Here is a 26,248-nt window from a genome sequence, read left to right as displayed (position 1 = left end):
AGAGAGAAGAGAGAGAGAAAAAGAGAGAGAGAAAACGTACCGCCATCCAAATAGATCAAGCCGCCTCCGTCGAGAGATACATCTCCTATGGGTACCCAAGCAGTCACCGAAGTAGGCTCTCCGTATCGCATAAACGACTGATCATAGTGAACACCAATGGCCTTGTTCCCCGGAGTATTATTCCGCAGCAACGTTCTCTTGACCGCCAGTGTATCGTCTCCCCAACCGCTAAACCGGGAGATAAAGTCGCGCAGGGCGGGATGGTTGCAAAACCCTCGCGTCTTGCCATCCTCGGAACCGCAATACCAGTCGTCCGTGTGGGCTTTCAAGGCCAAGTCTACAAAGACTTCCGACTTGTCCGTCTCGCCGGGGCGAGCGTTGCCCTTGACGCTGCCCGCGCCGATGCCGGGGTAATCGGTAGCGGATGCCGACGAGTTGAAGATGCCATCAACGGCCGCGGAACCCGGCTCGATTACGCCGCTCGCCGAGAGCGAATCAAAGTAGGAGGCTCGTGCTGATAAAACATCTTCGCGCGGTAGCAATCCTTTGAGAAGGAGGTAGCCATTCTTGTTATATCTTTCCCTCAAGACTTCCATGGGCTCGGAAGGATAGGATGGCTGCAGCTTGTCCACCTCGTTGGACGCCAGCAGGCCATCATTGACGTGGAGGTGCACACCGTCAATAGTGTGTGGATGTGTCGGGGTTAGGATGTCGACAGTCATGATGTTGAACAGCTGGAAATACAACGTGTATGTTCAAGAGATTATAATGTGTCAAGAGGGGAGATAAAGTACAGCAGTCCTGTTTCAGAGGAGCGGCATTCCAAGTCTGCCTTAATATACATGACTTTTTCATCATACTCCAAGCATCCTTGCCACTTGAAATGTTCATTACTCCGTGTGGGTATGGCAAAGAACCAATCTTTTATGTCCTATTTTCGGTTGGCAATGGTTTGTCCCCGGACTCGATACCACCAGCCCCACGGGATCACCCATCCACACCAGATTTGGGGATTCGCGGGGTAGATGGACTATAAATGAAGCACTATGCCTTGGTTGGCAGAATATGCCGCGGGCTAAACTACCCTAATGAGCAAGGCACCATGGCGTAGTTTACCAACCATGTCCAAGTGGGCAAAGTATTCCGCATCAGCGCAAGTGAGTAAAGCGAGCGGGGTGCAGATCAGGGCAGTGTACGGTAGTGTTTCGGCGGTCTAGTGCTGTCGGCGAGAAATGACCAAATTCGTCTTGGTCAGCGGCTCCAACTTGCAATGCCAAGCATGGACATATAAACAAGTCCTCGATGATTCGACAATTGCTCAACGTATCGGTCCCAAATTGGCGACGTTCTGAACCCCATTCAAACGCCCCATTAAGCAATGTGACGTTTTCTCGATTTCATATTCACCAATCTCCTCATGATGTGAGCATGTTAGCCAGAATTGCCCATCGCCATGTTCGTATTGGGCTCCAAATTTGCTCCATTGCCCCATTGTGGCCGCTGGCAGACTCTGCTGGTATGTCATAAACATTCGCCTAAGGTTAGGCCTTCTAGTCTCGCGACAGTTGTGGGGCACAGTGACCACTGATGGCTCATTTGTTATGGAGCTTTTATGCTTGATTCAGGTCGTACTGCTCGAATGCGTCAAGGCTGCTCTCTTCTCTAGGCCGCGTATTTCTCATCCTCGACAACAGTATCATGGATCTTGTGCTAATCAACCCCGACATCCCAACAGAATCCTCAGCCGCACCTGCCTGGTGATGCTCCAGGCCGAGACCCCGTCTGCGAGGCGCAAGGTGGGTGGCTCATCGGGGGCCACCTTATTAGGTAGCACTACGTAAATGAAGGTAGAGTCTTATTTGCGTGCCGATTCTTTTAACGTGGATCATACAATTCACAGAAGACAATCCCGAGAAGTCAAATCTTGATGGTCCGTTACTATCGAAATTCATGTCAAAACTCATTACACTATTGATTTCCTTGGGTTCAAACATGCTCCTGCTCGATTATACACCAACAGCGTGTCAAACGCCCATGAACTTGATGAATTGAAGATATTTCGACATGGCAAGGTATATCACCCTAGTTGCGGCTGAATCAACGAATATGGTTCACGCAGAAAAGACAAGGGAAATCAAGGGAAAATCCAAACAGTAAAGTAAAGCAATTCATTGCTATGGAGATTGTTAAAGCGAAACTCTAGCTACCGTAATCTATTCCCCAATAACTTAGGGGGTAGGCAAGCTTTCGGGCACGCAGGACTTGCCCGGTCCACGCGCAATTGGTTTAGTTGCATGGTCGTGTTCCTTCACGCGACGGTCGCATCAGGACCCGCTCTTCAGACCGACCATACGGACCTCAAGTCCGGACCCAGGCACGCATTTGATTGTCGGAGTACTTGCAATCAAGGGTAATTCACGGTCTGTTGGAGTGAAATGAGCCCGTTGGTTGCGGCCGCTAGAGTTTCGCAACTGAACACCATACCCATACAATCACCTTTTTGTCGCACTGACGAGGAAAGTACCCATCACAAACCACCTGCCCGGATATTGAATAGAGAACCCGCTGGCATGTGCCTTCATTGCTGCATAACGTCAGTCCAGTTATCTTTACTAGCGCCTTCCTTCGCTCCTCACTCTGCAACTTGGCTCAGGGTCGACAAGATATCGTAATGTGAAATCACAGAGGCCACACCAAGCACGAGAGCTCCAGTGCGCACTTTCCATAATTGAAACTCAGCGCACCGTCAGTGTCCCCGCCACTTGGTATAGAACCAATGGCTGCCAACGATGCTGCAACACCAGCTTTTGCTAGATGAACATGGGCTCGCATGGTCGAGGGAATTTGAACAGCTGGAATCTATTTGACATGTCACGTAACATGGCTTTTGCGGCCAAGAGTATCCCGTAAATGAAGAAAAGGTGACCATGCAATGTACAACTTAGAATGAAGTTGAGCATCTGGTGGCGATGATCGACCTTGGTGGCGGCGATGCTACAGTACTTTGAATTTGTCCATGTGACCCACTACCTCGAGATAATTCAGATCTGCACAGTCAGCCACATTGTATATGTCATGGCAGGCACACTCGTACATCTGGGCCCGGACTGCATCTCCGAGTCGAAGCTGCTAGGAGCTTTAGGCAAGGCAATATAAAGGTAGACTCGCGAGGAAAGCACTTACCGCATCACATGAGTCATCTCAAGGACTTCTTTCTCTCATTGTTTAACAGTTACTGGAAAAAAGACTGAGAATGCGCTGCTGCCTTGTTGTTTGAGGAAGTCGATGGGCGGTGAAGCTGGAGAGCGGCAGAAAAAGAGCCGAATACTTCATGCAGAGAATGGTCAACTGATGCCAGGCACTTTCCCAGCAGATCTCATCGTGGTGTATCTCTTGTATTTACTCTGTCTTGATTGGGAAATTCCGTAGTATCAATGGAAGGAGTGATAAGTGCGACTGCCTCGGGATCAAAAGCGAGTGCGCAAGGAACTTGACTACAAAAAGTTGTCCAGTTCCCAAAGATCTTTTTCTCTTCCTTTTCATTCATTATCATCACAGTCGTCATCATGAACAACAACATTAAAATCATAATCATCATCTTCTTCTCCCTCCCTCACAGTGGCAATGCAGATGCATCATCATCATCATCTTCTTCTTTCTCTTCCTGACTTCATTCATTCGGATTGGCCATAAATACAAGGTAAGTTCAAGTCTTCTCTTCTTCTTTTTTGTTTTCTTGTCTTCTAATATGTGGTTTAGACGATCACCGGCGCTACTGATGCCCCTACCGGCGGTGGTGCAGGAAGAGACCGGTTTGGTAGAGACCGGACATGCTACTACTGCAAGCGACCAGGCCACACTATCCGGTTCTGTCGCCTCCGACGCCGCAACAACCGGCGGGGCCGTGGTGGGGCCCAGAACAACTGTAAGTCCAACCCTACCTTTGAGTTTGCCTACACATACTATTGATACATACATTACTAAGATATGCATTCAACTAATTAACTATATAGATCACATTGGCACTATCCATGAAGGGTTTTCCGGTGTGATCATCCTGGGCCAGCCCTCGCCGGGCATGGCGGGCGGCGCCGCCACCGCTGCCGCTGCCGCTGCTCCCACCAGAGCAGAAGAAGATGAGAACATTGAAATTGAAGAAATGGAGTAGGGGGGTGCTGGAGAAGGGGGGGGGGGGGGGGGCACAGAGATGGGAATCTGTCGTACTGACGTAGTCATTACCCACCGCAGATCACCTGCGTAGGTATATAGTCGCTCTTCAGCACCTCTCTTTTGTAGACTAGAGATCAACTCAGACAACTTTCAATGCTTCCTCGATCATCTCGTCTTCAGTTCCCCCTTCACACATCAGCTCAGGTGAGATCATCCCAGGCACAAACCCGGGGCATCAAACTACGGTCCCGTGGTTCAGGCTTTTGCAATCCACCTATGCCCGCCAGGCACGTTCGTCTGGCGTAGCTGATTTTGACTGTTGTAGATTCACCGACACGCTTCCCATTTGAAATTAGCATCGAATCACGGATGATCCAACAAAGAGCTCTTCGGTCATGGCGACGGTCTGAAACAATTGCGGGAACGATCAGTTTTGCTAGTGACTGGTCGGATACAGGCGGTGAGGGCTGGGCTCGGGGCCGTCGGGCAGTAGGATGAGTGGTAGCAATCATCAAGTCAGAAGAGTTGCATAGTTGAAAGCCCATAATAATGCAAGTTTCGCCACATTAATCATCCTCTGAAAGTGTTCTTCTAGCCTCAACCATGTGAAGGACATGCCTTGAGCTACCACCGCATTGATGAATAGGGTGCTGAATATCTAGGTCGGCCGGTACATCAGGTAAGCAATTGTCATCGAACTTATATGTTCTACACTGGGATAACCATGACATATCCAACAGTGCCGGGGTAAATTAGCATGAGAGGATATTGGTCAGATTATGGTCGTAGCCTGAAGCGAACACATAGTAGAAACGTCCTGGGGCCTGGATGACGCTGATGTATGAGAGTGTGAGAAAAACATGCTCTTGACTGCATACCTGGAGCATAGGAGAGCCGCATGCGATGATCTTTGCCGAGTTCGGCGACAGAGCCGCGTCTCCAAGATTCTTTTTCGCCTTTTGCAAAAGTACTGACACCGCCAGCTGAGATAGACTTATGTTCAGATTGTATTGGCAGAATTGAAAGACAGCAACGCAAAAGAAACATAAAAGAAAAAGGAAAAGGAATTCATTCAAGCTATAGGTTCTGGCGAAATATCAAAATCAATCACGCGCATTAATTGAACAACTTTTCACTATACTGATGCTACAAACGCTAAATGAATCCTACCGGCGTATCTGATCCGGCACTGGTGGGGATGCCGTATCTGGAAGGCGCTTGGTATTTGGGATTGGCCCCATGCAGCATTTTAGCCCCATCCGACACACTGCCATGTTGGCGTTCAGTGGTCAAAGCAGTGGCTCTACTAAGTCAGGGCTTGCCGGACCCCAACCGTGACCAATCCTTGTTCGACACAGACGTCAGAGCCGAGCTTCTCGTCAACCTTTGTGTTGCCAAGAAGTATAATCCCCCTAAGCACCGCAAAGCTGGATAGACGGCATATGTCCGGGCGCGACTGGACAAGTCCCAAGATGCCGTCGTCCTAGACTGGCTCGATATTAAAGGCATGTGGGTGCCTTATAAGTTCATCGACTTTGAAACGGAGAATGGCAAGCCCGACGACGATATCATTGCCCAAGCCTACCGCAAGGCAGACACCGCCTGGGTAAAGGCTTGCGACGCGTAGAATGCAAAACTTTGCGTCTATTTGTATCGCAAGACAATTTGGAACAGCTGCCACGAGAATGAGTGGTCGGCGCTTCGCGAGAAGCAGACGCCTTACACGGCGCAGCACTTTGTAAAGGCTCCACGCATCATCAAGAGATTAGATAACATTGCACATGTCCATGCTGCTCGTGCTCTGCTTGTCAATCGTGCACCGATATACGGCCGAGAAGGCCGCATCGCCCCCAGGCTGCGTTTGATATCTGAAGATTACCTAGCATGAGATCTACCTAGACACCTACCTCACCTGCTCATGGCCACTGGGATTTCTTCCATACCGTCCAATAGTCTTAAATGTGATGTAATGTCTGCTGCAGTTGGTGTCAGGCTCTTCATGCAGCGCCATCCAGTCTTCCGGGTACAGAAATCCTTCAGACATCATGATTTCGCTACCGAGGTAAGATGAAATACCGAAAATTCATTCGATTAGTGATACAAATAAATCTCATCAAGTGTCCACGTAGTACAAATGCATGTGTGCAGAGTTGATGCTGACCACAATAAGAGGTGATTGATAGGTAGTTTAATGGCGCTGTGTGTGGAACAATCATCTCCTGATGCGGTTAACAAAGTCTTCAACACAATTACACAATATACCATTGGCATTACCCAAGAAGATCTACGGATGCGAGGCTGAACTTGGTTGTTCCGCTCCGCCAGGATCAAACAATGTGCTGCACCATTTGCAATGCCTGATTGGGCGACATAGTTTTATTGCCTGCACCTCTCTGGATTCGGCAACACTATGGGGCATCATATGTAACCTTGTTTGTATTTCGATCCTAACTACCGGCCCGTCGCTGACATGCATAATTGTCTACCAGTCAGTTCTGACGAACTTTACCATGTGCGAGTCGAGTTTGGGCGAGGCTCTGACATTGGGTGCATGCATGCATGTAGTCCCTTCGGTAAGGCTGGCGGGTCTTGAGACAAGGCGGCTTTGGGACGGCACTTTTGGCATGCAAGTGCCATGCCCCAGCCTACGAGTAGGTTGGGTTCCATTGTAGTTATAAAACCAAATAGTGCTGGAAAATTTTCTAAACCGCCTTGAGAAGCTCTGCCGGATTTTAGTGCACGCATTTCGTTTTACTGCGGTCAAACGGAACTTGTTTCCACTGGATAACCCTTCCGAGGCGAATCCCTCACGTATTCGAAATGTCCAACGCGGACCCGTTTCTCATTGCCGCCGTTGGGCCGCCGCCACCGGGGATTGACTTGGCGGAGGATCACAGGACTGGGGGTATCGTCTTGACTGTAATACTACTCCTCTTCACCATCCTCATAGTTGTTTTGAGATTTACCGCCAAAGGAGGCAATGGTGCTCGCCTACATGCAGATGACTATACTATTCTGGTAGCTCTGGTACGTTTTGTTCTTATCAACTGTGCATTGATACTTATTTCTCATTCACGTCAAGGTAATGTGCGTTGCCATGGCTTGCATCAATATTATGGGTATGTTTTTCAGAACTCCATGACCTCAGCCAGTACATACTCAAATCTTTAGCCGGTCAGGCCGGAGCAGGGCTTCATGTCTGGGCCGTAACTAAAGACATGCTCAATTCCGTCGCCAAAGTTTGTTGTCCCTACCTCGGTCCTCTGTATAGAGTCAACACTAACATATGTTGTTCAACACGTCAGATAACTTTCGTGTGTGCATTCTTCTGGATATCGGCCGTATCCATCACAAAGCTTTCAATCCTGCTGCTTTATCGTCGGCTTTTTGCCGCCAATAGAACACGATTTCGAATGTGGATCGACTTTCTCGGGGTTGTTGTTGTCTGTCATATGATGGTCATTATCGTCGTCAATTTGATAGCCTGCCGACCTTTAACATACGTGTGGAGTCGTTATACTCCTGGCGCACGCGGTACTTGTATCAACCAGCCCGCATATGGGCTCATCAGGAGTATCACCAATGCGTGTCTTGATATTGTCGTTCTTGCAACGCCTATTCCCAGTATTTGGAAACTCCAAGTTTCCGTCAAGAGAAGATTGGTGATTTGTGGCATGATGCTACTGGGCGGCATGTCAGTTGCCTCTACCCCCCATGTGTATGAATATGCACTAATCCTTTGTTCTCAGAGTCTGCATCGCATCTTGGATACGTGTTTACTATATCTATCGAGGAACAAAAACAATCGACTCGACCTGGGTGGGCGGGAAAATCGCCACAATGTCATTCATCGAAACCTCTCTGGGCATTGTGTCTGCCTGTTTGCCGGTTATGCGACCCTTGTTTTTGAAGCTTCAGAGGAATTACAAGCTATACATACTGTCCCGCAAAACATCTCAAGGCGACTCGAGCGCATCCGTCACTGCACCTGCATCTGCGCCTAAAGTCAGCCACCACGGGCACGAAGACACCATCAATCTCACGACTATCATTTCAGGAAGCGATTCGTCTGAGAGACAGGATTGCGATAGGGTTGTTGTGCGTTCTGAAATACGACAAGCAGAAGCTTTCGTATAACAAGGGACAGGTATAAGCTTTTTTTTTTGGTCCATCAAGCAATATCTACGGCTTGTCATAGCAAAGCTTCAAGAGTTTTAATTTAATTTCTTTCCAACTGATTCATAGTATTCTGGAAGAGTTTGCGAGATTGTTTTTATATCGTTTTCTTCTGGAATACTCAATATTGCCTTGCATGCATGGACGCCCGTCTGTGTGGGGCACTCGCTTGTTTGCTTACATGCAGGACGGACCGCCGATGGACGTGCTGCCTGTAGTTGCATTACCCTGGATTGGTTGTCTTGACGTTCCCAAAAGATTTCACCGTTATGCTCATGTTTCCTCCTTCCTGATCTCGTCAACACCTTTGAGCTCGTTGAATCGCGAAACTATGGCCCGACTTTCGACTTCTTTGGCCATTCTAATTGGCGTCTTGTCGTCCATCATCTACCTGGTGGATCGCAACCTCGACTCTTTCTACATTTTCAAAACGGACCATCTCCACGACCTGGCCAAACGCGGTATTGCTGCACATGGCAATGATACGCGCGCCATTGTCGACTATATTACGACTGAGCTGCACGAGATGTATCCCAAGCATGTCAACATGAAGCAGGAGTGGTTTTTCAACAATCATGGCGGTGCCATGGGATCCATGTTCATCATTCACGCCAGTCGGTGTCCCTCTCTGCCCACGCCTCGTCACCGCGGTCCTCTACTCAATTCATGACTAATTCTGATTTTACAGGCATAACCGAATACCTCATCATCTATGGCTCTGCCGTTGGCACCGACGGCCACTCGGGACGACACACGGCCGACGACTATTTCCACATTCTGACCGGCGAGGAGTGGGCGTACAAGGCGGGCGAGTACACGCCCGAGATCTATCCTGCGGGCAGCGTGCACCACCTCGAGCGCGGCACCGTCAAGCAGTACAAGATCCCCGAGCACTGCTTTGCCCTCGAGTATGCGCGCGGCTGGATCCCGCCCATGATGTTTTTTGGTTTTGGCGATTCCCTAACCAGCACCCTCGACTTTCCGACCATGTGGACCACGACCGCTGTCACCGCGCGCGAGATGGTTGGCAATTTGCTGGTTGGCAAGTTTTGAGCGAAGCAAAAGAAACATGAAGAGAAGAGAGGTGGGAATTGGAGATGTTTAGAGGCTTGTGTATCGACACTGCGAGATGCGGTCATCTACACTTGAAGTGGTAACATGCATCCGCCGCTAAAAGTGCAAGGTACTAGGTTAGAGGTATCCATATAGTGGCTGCTACATCGGAGGCAGACCGCTGTCGGTACCGGCCTAACCCACTATAACTGGCCTCCGCAGTGGTGGGACTGCCCTATGGCACAGCTTAAATCCAGCCCATGTTCAGCGCTTCTAGCTCACTTCTAGTTCTATGATCATGGAGCTTTTTGTTCCGTACTGAAATGGACAAAGTTTTGCACAACCATATCTTCATGTTAATACATGCAAGTACAAGGTCAAACGTGTCTTTGAGTGAATCCCTGGAGGTACTCAGGTTGTTTACATGTATCAGCGAATATATGACAATCGACAGACGATTACTCCTTTTTGGCACAATCAGTGGCTGCAATGTACGCAAACGTCAGCCCAGGTCCTAGCGTCGCGCCAGCTCCTGCGTAGCTTCTGCCCATAACACTTGCAGACGAATTGCCGACAGCATACAGACCCGGAATCGTCTCATAACCACCGCGTCGTGTTTCCCTCAGTGCCCGAGCTCGGTCATCCGTCAAAACGCCACCCTTTGTGCCTAGATCGCCTGGCCATATTCTGGATGCATAAAATGGACCTTTTTCAATCTTGCCGAGATTTCGATTCGGGGAATATGACGGATCTCCCAAGAAATAGTCATAGACGCTGCTTCCTCGACTAAAGTCTTGATCAACCCCAGCCTCCACGAAGCCATTGAAACGGCCAACCGTCTCTGTCAAACCAGCAGCATTGATCCCCAGCCGTGTCGCGAGTTCCTCCAATGTGTTTCCCTTTGTAATGAACCCAGACTTGATGGCCTCGTCCGGAATCTCAGCACCTGGCATATATCTCCCAGCAAAGAGATACCGCTTCCTGTGCGTCGAGTCCAGAATCAGATATGCAGGTATAGTATCAATGGTTTCATGTCGCTTCAATATTGCCGTCCCCATGGAATTGTAGTTTTGTGACTCGTTGGCAAAGCGCTTGCCCTCCTTGTCGACAATGATGGAATGCGGCAGGCCGCGATCATATAAACTCCAGATGCCATTCTTGGTGACGGGGTCCCAAAGAGCGGCACCCCACCATGCAGAGTCCATGAGGGCGGTGGCCGCGCCGATTTTCATGGCCGCGGCAATGGGCTCTCCCATATCCGTGGGGCATGTGGAGGTCCAGTCGGTCGTGATGCCTGGCTGCTGGAACTTTTCGCGCATCTCCTTGTTTCTGGCAAAGCCACCGGCTGCGAGAATGACACCGTGGGATGCCTCTACCGCAATGGTCTTGCCTTCGCGCTCAATGATTGCTCCCGTCACGCGGCCATCCTTGACCGTTAGTTCCTTCATGGGCGACTGTGTCAGGATGGGTGTGCCGGCCCGCACGTTTAGATAGATGAGCTGGCTAATCATGGATACGCCAAGAGTCGTGGGCTCGCTACCAAAGAGTCTGTTCCAATAAGGGCGGACGGCGAATATCTTGGCGGCCGTCCACATGCCTTCTACAGAACATTTGGCGCGCACGATTTTCGACAGCTCGTACGTGAAGAGCGGCAGCGGAGGGCGTACCGGATTGATGTTGAGCTTTTCCTTCCACGGGCCAATCAGATTGATATCAAAACTGTTAGCCTCAATTGTACGCCCACCAACTTGAGCGCCTTCATTGTACGGAAAGTAGTCTGGATATGCTGGTGTGGGAGTCCATCGGTAGCCCTGATCTTCGAGCCATTTGACCATCTTGGGTCCGTTTTCCAAGAATGCAGTCTTGCGCTCGGGCGATGAGGCCGGTCCAACATCTTTGGTGATGGTTTCCATGTACGTCCGCGCCTTTTCTACACTGTCCCTCTGGTCCGCGTGAATATGTGAGTTTGGGATCCAGCAGCCAGATCCTGAATAGCAGGATGTTCCGCCAATCTTGTCACTCTTTTCGACAACCAGTGCCGAGAGTCCGAGTGACTTTGCCCGCAAAGCAGCCGTCAGGGCAGCACCCCCAGAACCAACAACAAGGACGTCGGTTTTGATAACGCCATCGCCTGATGCCGAGACCGATTTCGCATTCGTGGCTGGATCGTCCGTGAGGCGCCTGTTATGTCGGGCGCTTCTAGTTGATAATATCACGGCTCCGACTCCGCCCGACAAGGCCAACGCAATGCGAACCCCTCTTTTACGTAGCAAAGAAGTTGACTGCGACATGGCTTGATTTTTGATACCCGAATCTAATTGATTTATTCTCTGGGGACAGAAGTGTTCATGTACGAAACCCCACAGCTACTACAAAAGGCCGGCAACGTACGGGACGGGCCTACGTACACGTTATCTTTATCATTTTGTTTTTTCGAGCCAGTGCAACTTTTCGGAAATCTCTAGCCATGATGCATCCCAAATGCTCGGGTCAGACATTGCACTTGGACGACGGACGCGGGTAATAATATCCAACTGTTCCTCCGCATGCCCCGCAGCTCCGATCCTGGCACGGCCGAGGTCGTCAACCATGGCACACATTAGCAGTCTTAGTGTCCGGTCAGCACCAAGTTTTCACAACGGCAATTCGTGATGTGCGATACATTTTTCAAAATACTTGAAGAGGACCACCAGGAGAATCTGGCAGCAGAGCTATTGTCTCGTCTTTTCCCAGTTTTCACTTCAATTTTCTTGGCTATAGCCATCCGTGACTATACAAAGCTTGAATACACAGCCCATATTTTCACGCCGCATATCATTAGTACAATCATGTAATTCTTTGCAAATCCAACAACAAGTGCTTACATGGTATTTATCCTAAAGGAAACGAAACAAAGTTGCTTCGTCTTTGGTAGCGACTAGGTCCTCTAAGCTCTAATGCGCGTTTCGTTTCCAAAGTCAATGCATCGAAGACTATGACGAATGGCATTAGTGCGTAACAACCTCGGGCCGCATAATGTTGAGGCCTGTGGTAATAATGGTCGAGGCTGAGTTAACACGGGCCAGACTTTGTCCATTGGCATTAAATTCTAGTGGATATGAATAGTCGTCTTGATTGGCTACTGCCAAGTCTTGTTATCTGGGCTTCTGGTCACGAGAAGATGACAGGATCATTTTTTACCATTAGCTGATATATGAACAATAGAATTATTGTCAGCCACGTACATTTGCTTCTCGAATACTCTATTCTCTCTTAATCGGTTTGATGGGTAGGATGATGCGAGCTTACTCTGGCCCGTGTCATTTGCACGCCACCCGCGGAGATGTCTCAAGCCTTGCGACCTTGCTTATGATTCATCTCGAATCACTTTCCAAATTCCCAGCATCTCTTGCAAAGAGTTATGACAGACTGGCAGACGCTTGGATCATGCACTGGGTAGGTATAAATTCAAACTCAAGCCCGGACATAATCCAGTCACTCTTCAAGCTGACGTACTAATTCCCATAACTTTGCACCCTCAATAGCTTGAAGATGATCCCAACCAACATATTTCCACTTATAATTGCTTCCCTCTCGACCGCTGTGCAGGGGACAACCGTAAACGTTCAACACAGGGCACCGCCGGTTCCCACTCCTAGCTTTTTCGTGCCAGGCGTCAAGTGGCAAATTGAAATTGACACTGCCGTTGATACAGAGGGCACAACACCAATCGTTCCCCAGGACGCAAAAGTCTGGGATGTCAATCTTTACGATGAGACTGACAAGGATACTACTGAGAACCCGCCGGATGAGAATGGAATTGCCAGATTGAGAGTAAGCAAGCTTATTTCAAGACATACCATTGCCCAGGAGGATGTGGGCTAATTAAGGTGGGAATTCAGGCAGTACAGGATGGAACAATCTTTGTCATTTGCTACTTCAACGCTGGTGGCGTCGAACCTGCAGACGAGGAGAACCCTTCCAGACTTCCCGACAGCGTCATACTTGGGGATATTCCCCTCTGGCTGGGCGAGCACTACATTGACATTACCAGCGACATTGTTCTCAACTTCTCCAAGGCCATTATTGACCGCGGTGTGGCCGGGGGCTGCGATGCATTTGACCCGGACAATATTGACGGGTACCAGGAGCCGACCTTGGTCCAGCGCAAGAGTGACGGCCACGTTCTCAACGAGACAGACTATTACAACTATGTCAAGGCCATATCGGATTACGCTCACTCCAAGGACAAGCTCATTGGCCAAAAGAATGCCCCGGAACTGCTCGACCTTTCAACATTTGACGGGACTAGTCGCGGACTGCTCAAGGACGGAATCACCGACTTTGCCGTGACTGAGAGTTGCTCTGGCAAGAACGGCGAAGCACCGTGGTGTGAGCTCATGTCCGTCTATGTCGAAGCGAATAAGCCCGTCTTGCAGATCGAGTACCCCAGCGAGTGGGATGGAACGTGCACTCCGACAGCACTTTCCAATACGGCCAATTATTGCAATTTAGAGGGCGCGAGCGGATTTAGTACCATATTGAAGCTCGATGGAGATGACTGCGGCTTGGATGGGTACACCCAGTACTGTGGTATGACGCAGCTGGTGATTACTCCTACAGAGTCTTGACACAGACAAGGGCTGGAGAGGAGAGGTTGGCAGACGGGATGGTAGCCGACCGATGAGAATTTTACCAGACTGCTAAGAGGACTTTCCCCCCCGGCTGTCGCTGATTCTTGTGGTTTCTCATCAGTACGAGAATAAATTAAAGAGAAAACAAGACGGGACAAGACGATGCCTTATTATTGAAGCTTTGTGTTAAATTGAACTCAACTAATACAACTATTGCACCAAACCTATTATAACCTTTTGCAATCCCATCTTCATCAATCTATTAGATTGTATCTTCGTGCATTGCACGAGCCATCCACTCAGCATCCTGATTTTCCAGGGAATCTACCAGGGCTAGGATCTGCTCCGCTGTGAACTCATCTCCAAATACATTCATACCAACAACATCTTGCTGTGGAAGTGATATCTCGGGACAAGCAGATTCACTGGCCTGTGACAAAAACTCAGAAACCCCAGATCCTTGAGTCGATGGATGCAAACGGTTTGGAACGTGGTCAGTGGAGTCCCGAGAAGTCGCCTCTGCACACGTCGCGGTCCGAGATTCCGCAGGCGACAAGCACGCTACCAATTCATTCAAGAGCTGCATATCAGCTTTTCGGTGGCTGGCAACAAGGTTTCCCGCTGTGACCATTTCATCGATAAGCGCAATCGAGCGTCGGAACCACGAGGGGCGGTGGTCCCAGAACCGATCTTCTATAACCGGCATGACTAGAAGAACAGTAGCAGCAACATATTCATAATCAAGATCGAAGGATAGGAATCATTCTTCAAAACCGTTAGTCCGTGGACTCTTGTAAGATCTTGAAGTATGGAAAACTTACCCAGCAGGCCCTGGGCTTGCAAATTCTCGAGTATGTTCAGGATCTGCAAAGCCGACTCGACGCATATTTTCAGTAGACTCTGGACCTTCTGGGACGTAATAAGATGCCCCAAGTCTACTTCGGCCTCGTACCGGATCTTCAAACAGCAGAAAATGATGGGACGGATCCCAAGGACAATGCACTGCCAAGTCACATGTCAGATGGTACTAGGATTAGGCTTAGAAAGCCATACCTGGTGATATAGAAGATGCAGAGAGGCAGACATCCTCGATGCCCCATTCTCGGGCTCATCAAGCTGTAATGGCTGCACCTGTTTGAGTTGGTCGGCTAGGCCGGCGATGTCCCCCAAAGCAGTTTTGGTACTCATGAGGAACTTTTCGTTCAGCCTGCCATTGACCCCATAAATGTCTAAACATGGTACAAAGTCAGTTCAGTACGATACAAAAGACAAGAAATAACTGCTATGACATACTGTTATTGATATAAGCAATTATGCGAACCAGCTTTATGTGAATATCCAATGCAGAAGTTCGGTGAGGTGATCCAGAGAATACAGGGAGGCTGCAGTGGATGGCTTCGTCTCTGATAGACTGTGGGTTACCCATCAAAGAGGTTATTTGCCGGTCCAAGATGTGAACTGTCCACCAAACCTTGCGGCAGCGCTGCACGAGGGCCTCCCCGAGATGGTGAACTGGCATATCCGTATGCATGCCGTAGCCAAAAGCCATGCGCATAGCTTGTCCAATCTAAGTCATTAGTCAACCACACTGTACGCGCTGGCTGGTCAGCAGCGAATGTCTAGAAGTCACTCACAACTATGTCAGCGGAATTCCGATAGTCAACAGACTGAAGATAAAGCGCAATAGCGCAAAGGATTTCAGTAGACAGGACAGGATCTTGGCAGAGGGATGTGACATCAGGAAGAAGCTGCATGGCTCTGGCAAAGAACTCGACGCCTGCTGGTCGCTTGCCTGAAGATTTGTAAAGAAGGGCCTTTCCAAGAGCTAGAATCAAAAGAAACTGTATATACCACAGTCCAGCCTTCTCTATACGCCTCTCAGGCTCTGCATAGAAATCATGCAGCCGGATTTTGAAGTCGTCTTCATCAAAGAGGTGGAATATCTGCCCGCAACGGAACTTGACGGCGTTCAACAGATATATGGCGTAGTCGAGACTGGGCATGACGGGAGGAGCAGGGCTGCGTTCGGAAGGCATCCTAGTCCCGCCCCAGCCCAGATCGTAGGCGGTTCCGTCAAATAGAATGGAATTAGCCGGCAGCGGCGTCTGGAACAGATGCTCATGTGTCATGTGCAGTATGCGCCCGGTGAAAGACCAGTTTGATGACGTTCCAAGATAGACTGCAAGGAATTTTTCAAGTTAATTCATGGCCATGCTGCATTTAGCTAGGTGTTTATAAACTGACACGTTCTTCCATTCGATGCGGACAGAAACGTCGACGGAGATGCAGCGAGTGGGTTGGTCAGCATGCTAGAGCCTTGATCTACAGTGCGCTCATGGTCGATCGAAGCACCAATTGCGGTATCGAGGGTATCATCATGCTCGTGCTCAATGTGTTGATCTAGTAAAGCTGGTTGAGCCACTGTGAATGGTGTCAATTATACTGCAGCCTTTTGATGCTATCGGGGAAAGCTAGGTGCTGAACCTACAGTTCTCGTGGCCGCTATTCCCATGTTGCCCCTGACCAACATCGCTAGGGACGGGCGCAACAGGGCCTACCGATTGCTGCTGTTGCAGTGCGCGCCCCAGACGCACAATCTGTTGCTGAAGGCCCATTATATACCTGTCTCATGTGGAGGGCAACATCAGCGCCTGAGTTCGAAGTCGCAAAAATAGCAGAGCATCATACTCTTGAGTTACTTGGACTTTGCTGCCACGATCATCAAGAACGCACTTGAGTCGTCGTTTCCTACATCCTTCGCACGGCTGTTGGCCAGAGCATTTAATCTTTTGTCGTCGGCATCGCGTACAGCTACAGCGACGGTGGGGGACATTAGCACGTAAACCGACTAACAAGAGCTGGGGGATATTCACGCATAGGATGTCCGCTTCACCACCCGCTTTTGACTGCTGGACGCTTCCATCATGAGAAGAAAATAACTTCTAGTCCTCCTCTACTTCGTAATACCTCAATTTTTGCCCAATGTAGAGAAGACAGCGGTGGACTGCCAATGAGCTAGTCAACGAGGGAGTTTTCATGGTGGTATAGGTAAGGGGTTGCTGGACTGCTACCTGGAGCGCTAATAAAGTCTCCATAGGGTGCTGGCACAGGGAAAAGACAACCTCATTAGCGCCAAAGCCGCCCTACAGTCGGCCTACGATATAGTCACTTCCAAGTCTGATAAGGACATTGGGCCCCTGGCCTAATACAGTCTAGGGCCCCCAACCTTGGTTCGAGTTGAGCGCAGTCTAGGTACCGTTGATCATATTCGAGTTTGACACTCAATGTTCCGGTCTACGGAGCAGCGGTAGGTCGCGCGGGGTCAGCTTCTGTGTGCATCCCCACTGCACTAATTTAAAAGTCTTCTAGCCATAGATATGGTTATTATATTTGTCTTGTTGTGTTCGGCAAACAAGCCGAAGAGCTTATCAATCTCTGCTTCACGGTGCCTGGACCCGCTAGAAACTTCATAGAAGATCCTATGTAGAACCAGAAGGCTGTTCGCACCTGATAATGATGCTACCTTGATGGGCTGGTTATCATCAATATTGTCGAGTACATCGCCCCTCCACTACTCATTCGTTCCCGTCTGCTTGAATTGACCATTATCTACCATTTTCTTTTACCGCCGTGAATATTGAAGGCATTTTCAACACCTTTAGAGTTCAATAACAATGTCTCATTCTCCAGCCAACGATGCTCAAGATTTCGGAAGATTCTTGGTCAAGGGCGATGCTCAGGGAGAGATAGTCTCTACCAATGTCCCACTCAGTTTCATGATGGGTGTCAACGCCCAGAGCGGGTTGATTCAAGACGAACATCATCCGCTACGAGGTACCTCAATTCAAAACAAGATACTCGTCGTACCGCGAGGCAGGGGATCGTGCAGTGGAAGTGGTGTGATTATCGAAATGCTTGTCAATGGTAGCGCCCCGGCAGCATTCATTTTCCACGCTCGTGAGGACATCCTGACGTTGGGCGTCGTCTTAGCCGGTACCATGTTCTCAAAGTCCATCCCTGTTGTGATGGTAGAAGACGAGCAAACATGGGCTTCTCTTTTAATGGGCGGTATGGCACATATCAGCACTGATGGATATCTTGACATCAACGACGATACGCGCGTGCATTTGCGAAACCCTCCAGATACCAGCCAGGTAGCGCTCTCGCCAGAGGACGACAACATGTTGTGTGGTCAAGGTTGCAGTGCTGCTACAAAGTTGGCAATGCAGACCATTGTCAGCTTTGCTGCCATCCAAGGAGCTGCATCCCTCATCAGCGTTTCTCAGGTCCATATTGATGCCTGTTGCTATGCAGGGAAAGTTAGTCTTGCAATTCCTCAGCGCCTTCGAGAACTCGGCGGTGAGTTCGCGGTACCGACCACCTGTAACTCACTAGACGTGGACCGTCGGCGTTGGAGAGAGCTGAAGGCGGACCCGGAGCTTTCAGAAGCTTCTTACGCCATAGGAGACCATTACTTGGCAATGGGTGCTCAGATGAGCTTCACCTGTGCACCATATCTGTTAGACACGAAACCAAAGATTGGCGAGCAAGTCGGCTGGGGAGAGTCCAATGCGGTTGTTTTCGCTAATAGTGTGCTTGGGGCCCGTACTCATAAATACCCAGACTATCTCGAAGTCATGGTGGCGCTGACGGGAAGGGCCCCCTACACGGGCTGTCATCTACTGGAGGAACGAGCCCCAAAGATTGGCATCCATGTTCCACCCATATTCACCAATGAGGTTGATGAGTCAGTATTCCCGCTTTTGGGATACCACATCGGTGGGCTTGTTGGGTCGAGTATCCCGATCATTTACGGCCTCGAGACATCAAAGCCCATAACTCCTGATCTCAAAGCCTTTGGAGCTGGTTTCGCCACGACATCGTCTGCCCCCATGTTTCACATCAGAGGCATAACTCCAGAGGCTGCCAACTATGATGACGAGATACGGGAGGTCGAGTGGGTCAATGTCAAGATCAAAGATCTCCAAATCACTTGGCATGAATTAAACACGGCTAGGGATCCTTCTGCTGATCTTATATCCCTTGGAAACCCGCACTTCACTCTCGAGGAATTCTCAACACTTGCAAATCTTGTTCGGGGTAAGAAGATCCGAAAGGGCATTGTCATGATCATCACAACCGGCCGATCAATCTATGATCAAGCTGAGCGCGCGGGGTACATTGGCGAAATTCAACGTTTTGGGGCGTCGTTGATCACAGATACATGTTGGTGCCTGTTAACGGAGCCAATTATTCCCCTCAAAGCACAAAACATCATGACGAACTCTTCCAAATATGCCCACTATGGTCCCGGAATATCGCGGCGCCGGTTCCATTTTGGAAGTCTAGCTGGATGCGTCGAGGTTGCTTGCTTCGGCTTCCGCTCTGCAGCAAACTTGCGTCCACCTTGGCTTTTTGACGAGTAGGACCGATCTTCACGCAGTATCTCTCGGGAAGGAAGCAGGAATGAATGAAAGTTTCTAGTCCAAGTAGTCTACTCACCTATGTAGTCACAAGAAAAAGAAATTATTGGTTGTCCGCACCTGTGCTATGTATTATTGTCCTTTGAACCAGAGTCTTTAGCTGAGCAGAGACCTTCTCAACGTCTTTCCCTCATTCAATCATTGAATTTCACAAAACTGACTGGGTATTTGAAAGCACATTTCGGTTCTCATATCCAAACGCTGGTGCCTAGGGTTTGAGATGCGACGTCATGAACATCACCTGATCAGACGGCTCCAGGAGTAGCCTCTACATAATTCTAGCAGGCGAACCGGTCAAAATACACTATCGGCTGGATACTCTAAACAAGGTCAGGCCAAAGGTGGACGTCTTTCGTAATACCGATTTGTAGATTGTCGGTACGCCATCACCTAAACGAAAAGATATTCTATCCGGCGACACCTGGTTGAAGGGCAGCATTTGTGGACCAAGGAAGTACGCTACCGGTAGCGTACTTGATAGGTTTATAGTAATGCTACCCATGTATGCTACCATATTACTCAAGCTTCTGCCGGCACTCGCTTCTTTGTGCTATCTCAGCCAAACCCACATGAGATAACCGGTGCCGTCATCCGGTCGTCTACCGCGGTGGTTTCCTCGATGCGCACAGCTACTATGTAAGCGCCGTAAGCGCCAAAGGGACTTCACTAGCTTGAGAGGTGGCTCGACGGTCATGGATGCGATTCGTTGCGGCTGCCTGTTTCAGGACCCCCACGCCCAATGGTCAACCACAATAGCAACCACTGACGAATCGATAGTATCAATCTCGAAGCTTCACTTGGATAGATAGAAAGAGTGATAATACTGGTTACTACCTGGTACCATCGTCTGGCTGTAGGCACGGATACGTAGAAACGCTACGGCGCTGACCTCCGATCTTGTGGGGCGATGTGTTGACGTGGAGAAGCATTCCGCTGCTCGGCTCCGAGCCGCCTCGGGGTATTGGATCGCCGGGCTCGACACCCCGGTCACAAGCGGCGCTGTAGCGATGCATGTCATAACTGATTTATGGCTTGTTTTGTCGACGACGCCAAGAGCAGCTTGAGAACAACGAGCATAGAAGGCCAATTTTCGAACGCGATACTACCATGGCGGACCTCAACATTCTGGGCAATTCCCAGGTGCACGACCTGTTGATTGGGCTTAGCAGGAGCGACATTCAGTCGATAAAGAATGAGATTGGCGAGTCGCTGATCCAATTCTCGACTGGGCCGGAGGAAGCTTATCAGCCTGAGCCCGGTATTGTTGTCAGGCCAGATGGGCAAAAGGTTCTGTTCAGACCATTCACTTCAGTAGAGAGGGTCGGAGTCAAAGTCATCGTTGAGCCTCCCTCCAGATCTGCATCAGCACCGGCCAATCTACAAACATTAGGAGGCCAGCCCTCAGCGCTGGCGCCAATACGCGGCCTTCTTGCTGTATGTGACAAAGATGGCCGAGCAGTCGGAGTGATCAATGCAGAAGAGGTTACTGGATACCGAACGTCCTTAAGCGCCATGATTATGTATATGGAAAGGCTCAAGACCGACAACATTGTGGTGTTCGGAGCTGGCATGCAAGCACTGTGGCACATTCGACTGGCTCTAGCACTGAGAGGTGATGAGATCAAGAGAATTCACGTCATCAACCGCTCCCCTAGCAGAGCAGAGGCTACAGTCAAGAAACTTCGGGAAGAAAACCAGCATCGGTGGAAGTCATGTGCGAAAATTGATTTTCTGGCTTCAACGCACAAAAAGTACGAATCCGAGTTGGAAAGACTTACTGGAGAAGCCGACGCGATATTCTGCACTATACCGTCCGGGAAGCCTCATTTCCCCGCCAGCTACATCAAGTTGGACGAAACAAACACGAAAGGACCATACATCTCGGCTATCGGCTCATGGCAGCCTGGAATGATCGAGCTAGACCCCAGCCTGATGCGCCGCGCAGCCGAAGCCAGTATACGTTACCATCTTCCTGGTCATCCCGAGGGCGCGGTCATTGTCGACGATCGTAAATGTTGTCTGTTACATACAGACGAGCTGATTCAGAGCAAACTCCATGGGCGACAAACCATTGCGGTGGGCGAGATCCTGCAGATGAAGCAGCGGGCTTCTGGGTGCTCTATGGACGCCTGGCTGAAGGAAGGTTTCGTCATCTACAAAAGTGTTGGTGTAGGCGTGACTGACCTGGCTGCTGGCAATGCAATCTTGTCTCTTGCTGCCAAGCACCACCTCGGCACAAAGGTCGCCAACTTCTGAGACGGGAATTATAATACTTCAAGTAACTCAAAGACTCTAGGTGCTGTACAAAATCATATAAAACTTCTTTCTTTTTTGTTAAAAAATGAACCTTATACTTTGCTATGTTTACTGCCGGCATTGTGAGCGAAGTGACCGTCGTAAGTTGTCTTGAAGGCCGGCATGAGCCGTCTACCAGGTTTTCAAAAATGACACGAAGAAAGTAATGTGGAACTACATCCAAAATCATCTGCATAAAGAGTGCCGAGGACCAAGTTCTATGTGCGATAGCCCGTCAAAGTCAACTGCTGTAACTTTCACAGCGTTACTTGCTCAAAATATGCCGGCAAATGCAAGATGCAATTGGAGATCCCTCGAGTTGGTCAAGGCAAGTAATAAAATTCAAATGAAATTAACTGATGACACATTCCGGAAGCCTCATAAACACTCCATCACCTTTCTTCTTCACTGATTCAATGTGTTTTGCTCGACCTGACCCTATTAAGAGCCTGAGTTGTCTGCACAAGTCCAAGCAGCAGTGCCCCCCAAAGCACGGTAGTCTGCGATAATGTCGCTCAGAGCACCATAAGTACCAGCAATGGTCAAGAAGGATCCAGAAACAATCACAAAAACAGCCCAACTGGCCCAAAGCATGCTTTTTGTGGTTTTCTTCTCGCCCCAGAACATGTAAAGCCACATGAAGCCCATGGGTTGCAACGACATGATGGTACCACCGACAGCGCCAACCAGAGACACGAGGCCACTCAAATTGGGGACGGCGCTGGCAATGATGTAGGCGAGGAGGGCACTGCCTACAGTGCAACCAAGCCAGGTCGCCCAATGGGTGGGCGTATTCTGCGTCAAGTGTTTAGTACCTCGTAGGAACCGCAACAAGAGGTATTTTGCAGTAAACTGAAGCCGTATTAGATCCATGACAGCATTAAAATATGACAAGAAGTGCATTACATGAATAAACAGAGTGATGCTAACGGTCAGGCCCGGCAGCGCAATTGCATAGCACACCTTTTTCATTGTTGTGCCTGCAGAGCCCAAAGCTGGAGACGAGACATATGACCCGCAATAATGGTAAACCACAATCCCGAGCGTGACATAGATTATAGTCATGATCGACTGGCAGATGAGCACAGCTCGGGTGTACATTCGAGGGTCCCGCATCTCGGCAGCAATGTTGAAAAAGGCAGGTGTTCCGGCAAAGGAGAACACAATGGTCGAGACTGCAGCAAAAGCTTCAGCTGGGCTTGGATTTGCAAAAAGAACGTAATCTGATTGCCAAGGTCCGGACTGAGGGGCAGAAGCCGGCCGATCCTGAACGCCGACAGAAATAACTAAGGCTAGGACTGATTCAAGAGTTTCAGTCAGTGGTAGTGAAATTGAGGATGAATGATCTGTATAATGCTGACCTGAAATAAGGATACTGGATATCCCAATCCAGGACAATAAGGAAATTCGTCCGAGGGTTTGGATACTCCCAAGATATGCAGCCAAAATAGCGGCAACAGCTACATACACGGCAGTACAAGTAGCATGGCTTGAGATTGCATTCAAGGCAGTCGACCAGCCTATGAAACTAGAACTTGCAGTGGTAATCCAGTCTTTTCCCCCCTAAAGTCAGTGAAAATGTTGTGTTAATTCGTAGCTTGACTCACAGATGGCGAACATGATTCCTAAGAATTCATAGCCAAACTTTCCCATAAACATTTGACCGATATCTTCAATACCATAAACATTCGGATAGCGCAACTTGAAGATACCGATGACGTAGTTGGACCAGGTGATCATGGCAGCAATGAGTACTACACATATAGTTCCCGGAATGAGGCCGAGTACAGAAAAGGTTTGCGGTATTGTCAATACTCCCAGGCCAATTTGCGTTTTCAACATGAGCACAACCGTGCCCTTCCATCCCAACTGCGAGGGTATCAGCAACTTAGACAATATTGCACAAACATGAGACATACTGCACGGTAGTTTGGACCTCCCTGTGTGATATCTCCAAAGACATCGTCATGAACAATTCCCTGAATATAGGTTCCAGGCTGCGTAGACAACGTCGGCTGGATACCGTTTTCTTCATCGTCCTTTTTTTCAGCAGCCTCTTTGGACATTGTGTTTACTGGTACAACAGAACTTGACAATAGTTCGAAGAAATGATTCTCTTCTAGTATAATCCTTAGTAAATAAAACGAGGTCGCGTAAACGTCCTTTTATGAGGAGTTTATGCACGATCCGTATTTTGGGGTGGACAAGGTTAGCGTACCGTTATCAACTCTGGGACTTGTAGTATTGCTATCACCTCTGGGGCCTGGGGTGCTGTTATCGCTTGCAGGGCCTCGAACCACGTAACCGCGCAAAAGTATATTGTCTGTACCCTGTAGTGGAATCGACCCGACACTCTAAAATTACGCGCTTATCAGAATAGATCGGCCGCTAGTTGAAGTCGAATTATTGCTTTAGTGTAGGAAACTGATCGGGGGAACCTCAGTGCGTTAGGTATAAACGAATATGTGTAGTGACTGGGGTCTATCGGCATTTAGTCCGCCGTGTTGAATTGCCTCTCAAGAATCAAGCCGCACCAACACAGGGATGCATGGTCTGAGTCCCGGGAGTCGCATACTTTTACCCGTCATTAGATGAGTCTGTATCCCGAACTCATTCTTATCAGCTCGGATCATCATCCCGGCCATTGTATTGGCTCCAATCCCCAGCTTTCATCTTATCAGTCTCTTTCAACCCATGATTGCATCACTCGTTGAACGCCCATCAGCCCTTGGACTAAAGTATATTGAATTTTTGATGGCTACTTTGGGTCCAATAGCTTCGGATAATAAATCCATTTGTAGTGACCACCAGTAGTAACATTGAGATTTCGTACAAGATTATAACAGGCTACGTCGCCGTCCTACACTGCGATCCAGTAACTGGAACTTCTTGAATCATTTCGAAACGCCGTGTCTACCACAACCGTCACTACCACCACCCTCCCGGAAACACCGGCCGTGTTTGGAGCGGATGTCCCTGAGCCAAGCAACGATCCTGTTCTTAAGGGTATTGCACGGGGCGACCGTCAAGGATTGCTTCGGCTTCGAGGGATTCCTGTTTTCACCGATCTTAACGCGAAGCGAGAATGGATTCGCCAGCACATGGCAGCTGCTTTTCGCTTTTTCGGAAAAAATGGGTACACTGAGGGAACATCAGGGCATATTTCTGTCCGAGGTAAGATGTTTTTGCCTTGCTATTCTAGAACATCGTGCTGGTGTGGGGTAGTAATCTAAAACTCAAATCTTTCAGACCCAATACTCCCTGACCATTTCTGGATGAATCCTTTCGCCGTACACTTTAGCCAGCTCAAGGCATCTGATATGGTCCTGGTAGATGGTGAAGGGTACGTGGTGAAAGGGGGCAATCAAGCGATGATCAACGAGGCCGGGTTCATGATTCACTACGAAGTTGTCGTACTGACGTAGTCAGTACCCACCGCAGATCACCTGCTTGGGTATATAGTCGCTCTTCAGCACCTCTCTTTTGTAGACTAGAGATCAACTCAGACAACTTTCAATGCTTCCTCGATCATCTCGTCTTCAGTTCCCCCTTCACACATCGGCTCAGGTGAGAGAAGTTCACAAGGCCCGGCCCGACGTCATTGCAGTGGCACATGCCCATAGCATGGGGGGCAAAGCATGGGCCTCATTTGGAAAACCTATCGAAATGCTTACACAAGGTAAGACAGTTTCGTATGTTCCCTATCGCTCGCCAGCTCACAACTTCGCAATCTAGATGCCTGCAATCTTTACGGGAAGGTTGGTGTGTATGATGAATATGGAGGAATTGCTTTGGCGCAAGACGAGGGTCGTGCCATTGCAAAATCACTTGGGAAGACAAACACAGCATCTATTTTAATGAATCATGGGTGAGTTGGTCTCATGCTATCTTATTTACCCTGTGCTAGAAGTGCTCACTTTGAATAGACTCATCACATGCGGGACTACGGTTGATGAAGCCGCTTTCCTATTCTATTGCTTGGATGAGGCGTTCCGTGTGCAACTCATGTCAGAAGCTGCTGCTGCTAACGGACTTGAAAAGAAGATCGTCTCCGATGATCTGGCTCGGTACACTGCCAGATCCATGCAGTCGCCTGTAAGTGGGGATCAACGGATTACTCGGGGCGTGCTTACTGACCAATTTGCAGCATAACTTCTACAACGAGTTTCAGCCCGAATACAATTTGGTCGTTTATGAGTCAAAGGGCGAGGTTCTTTAGTGACGTCTGTTAAAGGTTTATTGAGTCTAAATACAAGAATGCATGGTGTCTCGAATGAGATGATTATGGCAGGAAACCCTCCTTTATATTCACATTATATTCATGTTTATAGCAATTCAGGATGAACATCTGGTCGTGGTCCGTTACACATGACAGGTTTTGTGTATTTGTATAATTATTGATTGTACAGTGTATGATGCTCCATATCCATTCAGCCCCCTCTTCCCTCTCACGTTTTG

At 49.1% G+C, this 26,248-nt stretch overlaps 12 protein-coding genes across 12 annotated transcripts in view; 8 read left to right on the top strand and 4 right to left on the bottom strand.

Annotated features, from left to right (window-relative positions):
* Nucleotides 1–722, bottom strand: part of PFICI_14010 (uncharacterized protein) — a gene marked incomplete at both ends in the record, with an annotated part of 1,331 nt that extends 609 nt beyond the window's left edge. The window contains one exon of the mRNA XM_007842591.1: nt 41–722. Coding sequence (XP_007840782.1) covers nt 41–722 — 682 coding nt within the window. The remainder of the gene's footprint in view (nt 1–40) is intronic.
* A 3,026-nt stretch (nt 723–3,748) lies between these two features.
* PFICI_14009 (uncharacterized protein) lies at nt 3,749–4,168 on the top strand (the record flags this gene model as incomplete). The annotated part of the gene is made up of 3 exons (XM_007842590.1): nt 3,749–3,812; nt 3,854–3,925; nt 4,014–4,168. 3 exons carry the CDS (start codon nt 3,749–3,751, stop codon nt 4,166–4,168), a joined length of 291 nt encoding a protein of 96 aa, XP_007840781.1.
* Nucleotides 4,169–6,990: 2,822 nt separating this feature from the next.
* Nucleotides 6,991–8,307, top strand: PFICI_14008 (uncharacterized protein; the record flags this gene model as incomplete). Its single annotated transcript, XM_007842589.1, has 5 exons — nt 6,991–7,197; nt 7,253–7,289; nt 7,342–7,409; nt 7,476–7,864; nt 7,920–8,307. The coding sequence occupies 5 exons, from the start codon at nt 6,991–6,993 to the stop codon at nt 8,305–8,307; spliced, it is 1,089 nt and encodes a 362-aa protein (XP_007840780.1).
* A 370-nt stretch (nt 8,308–8,677) lies between these two features.
* On the top strand, nt 8,678–9,399 carry PFICI_14007 (C-8 sterol isomerase; the record flags this gene model as incomplete). The annotated part of the gene is made up of 2 exons (XM_007842588.1): nt 8,678–8,960; nt 9,035–9,399. 2 exons carry the CDS (start codon nt 8,678–8,680, stop codon nt 9,397–9,399), a joined length of 648 nt encoding a protein of 215 aa, XP_007840779.1.
* A 458-nt stretch (nt 9,400–9,857) lies between these two features.
* PFICI_14006 (uncharacterized protein) lies at nt 9,858–11,690 on the bottom strand (the record flags this gene model as incomplete). The annotated part of the gene is made up of 1 exon (XM_007842587.1): nt 9,858–11,690. One exon carries the CDS (start codon nt 11,688–11,690, stop codon nt 9,858–9,860), a length of 1,833 nt encoding a protein of 610 aa, XP_007840778.1.
* Nucleotides 11,691–12,930: 1,240 nt separating this feature from the next.
* On the top strand, nt 12,931–14,009 carry PFICI_14005 (uncharacterized protein; the record flags this gene model as incomplete). The annotated part of the gene is made up of 2 exons (XM_007842586.1): nt 12,931–13,212; nt 13,281–14,009. 2 exons carry the CDS (start codon nt 12,931–12,933, stop codon nt 14,007–14,009), a joined length of 1,011 nt encoding a protein of 336 aa, XP_007840777.1.
* Nucleotides 14,010–14,274: 265 nt separating this feature from the next.
* On the bottom strand, nt 14,275–16,627 carry PFICI_14004 (uncharacterized protein; the record flags this gene model as incomplete). Its single annotated transcript, XM_007842585.1, has 7 exons — nt 14,275–14,720; nt 14,834–15,014; nt 15,066–15,241; nt 15,306–15,579; nt 15,647–16,191; nt 16,257–16,433; nt 16,501–16,627. The coding sequence occupies 7 exons, from the start codon at nt 16,625–16,627 to the stop codon at nt 14,275–14,277; spliced, it is 1,926 nt and encodes a 641-aa protein (XP_007840776.1).
* A 1,059-nt stretch (nt 16,628–17,686) lies between these two features.
* PFICI_14003 (uncharacterized protein) lies at nt 17,687–19,438 on the top strand (the record flags this gene model as incomplete). The annotated part of the gene is made up of 1 exon (XM_007842584.1): nt 17,687–19,438. One exon carries the CDS (start codon nt 17,687–17,689, stop codon nt 19,436–19,438), a length of 1,752 nt encoding a protein of 583 aa, XP_007840775.1.
* Nucleotides 19,439–20,602: 1,164 nt separating this feature from the next.
* PFICI_14002 (uncharacterized protein) lies at nt 20,603–21,751 on the top strand (the record flags this gene model as incomplete). The annotated part of the gene is made up of 1 exon (XM_007842583.1): nt 20,603–21,751. One exon carries the CDS (start codon nt 20,603–20,605, stop codon nt 21,749–21,751), a length of 1,149 nt encoding a protein of 382 aa, XP_007840774.1.
* Nucleotides 21,752–22,231: 480 nt separating this feature from the next.
* Nucleotides 22,232–23,856, bottom strand: PFICI_14001 (uncharacterized protein; the record flags this gene model as incomplete). Its single annotated transcript, XM_007842582.1, has 4 exons — nt 22,232–22,642; nt 22,697–23,343; nt 23,398–23,659; nt 23,710–23,856. The coding sequence occupies 4 exons, from the start codon at nt 23,854–23,856 to the stop codon at nt 22,232–22,234; spliced, it is 1,467 nt and encodes a 488-aa protein (XP_007840773.1).
* Nucleotides 23,857–24,891: 1,035 nt separating this feature from the next.
* On the top strand, nt 24,892–25,215 carry PFICI_14000 (uncharacterized protein; the record flags this gene model as incomplete). Its single annotated transcript, XM_007842581.1, has 2 exons — nt 24,892–24,964; nt 25,040–25,215. The coding sequence occupies 2 exons, from the start codon at nt 24,892–24,894 to the stop codon at nt 25,213–25,215; spliced, it is 249 nt and encodes an 82-aa protein (XP_007840772.1).
* A 91-nt stretch (nt 25,216–25,306) lies between these two features.
* PFICI_13999 (uncharacterized protein) lies at nt 25,307–26,009 on the top strand (the record flags this gene model as incomplete). Its single annotated transcript, XM_007842580.1, has 4 exons — nt 25,307–25,469; nt 25,526–25,658; nt 25,717–25,885; nt 25,938–26,009. 4 exons carry the CDS (start codon nt 25,307–25,309, stop codon nt 26,007–26,009), a joined length of 537 nt encoding a protein of 178 aa, XP_007840771.1.
* Between the last annotated feature and the right edge of the window lie 239 nt (nt 26,010–26,248).

This window comes from Pestalotiopsis fici (genome assembly GCF_000516985.1).
Source record: "Pestalotiopsis fici W106-1 unplaced genomic scaffold PFICI_Scf_12, whole genome shotgun sequence".
In the NCBI taxonomy this organism is placed as follows: Eukaryota; Fungi; Ascomycota; class Sordariomycetes; order Amphisphaeriales; family Sporocadaceae; genus Pestalotiopsis; species Pestalotiopsis fici.
Note: the sequence above shows the minus strand (reverse complement) of the source record. Positions and strands in the feature narration are given on the sequence as shown.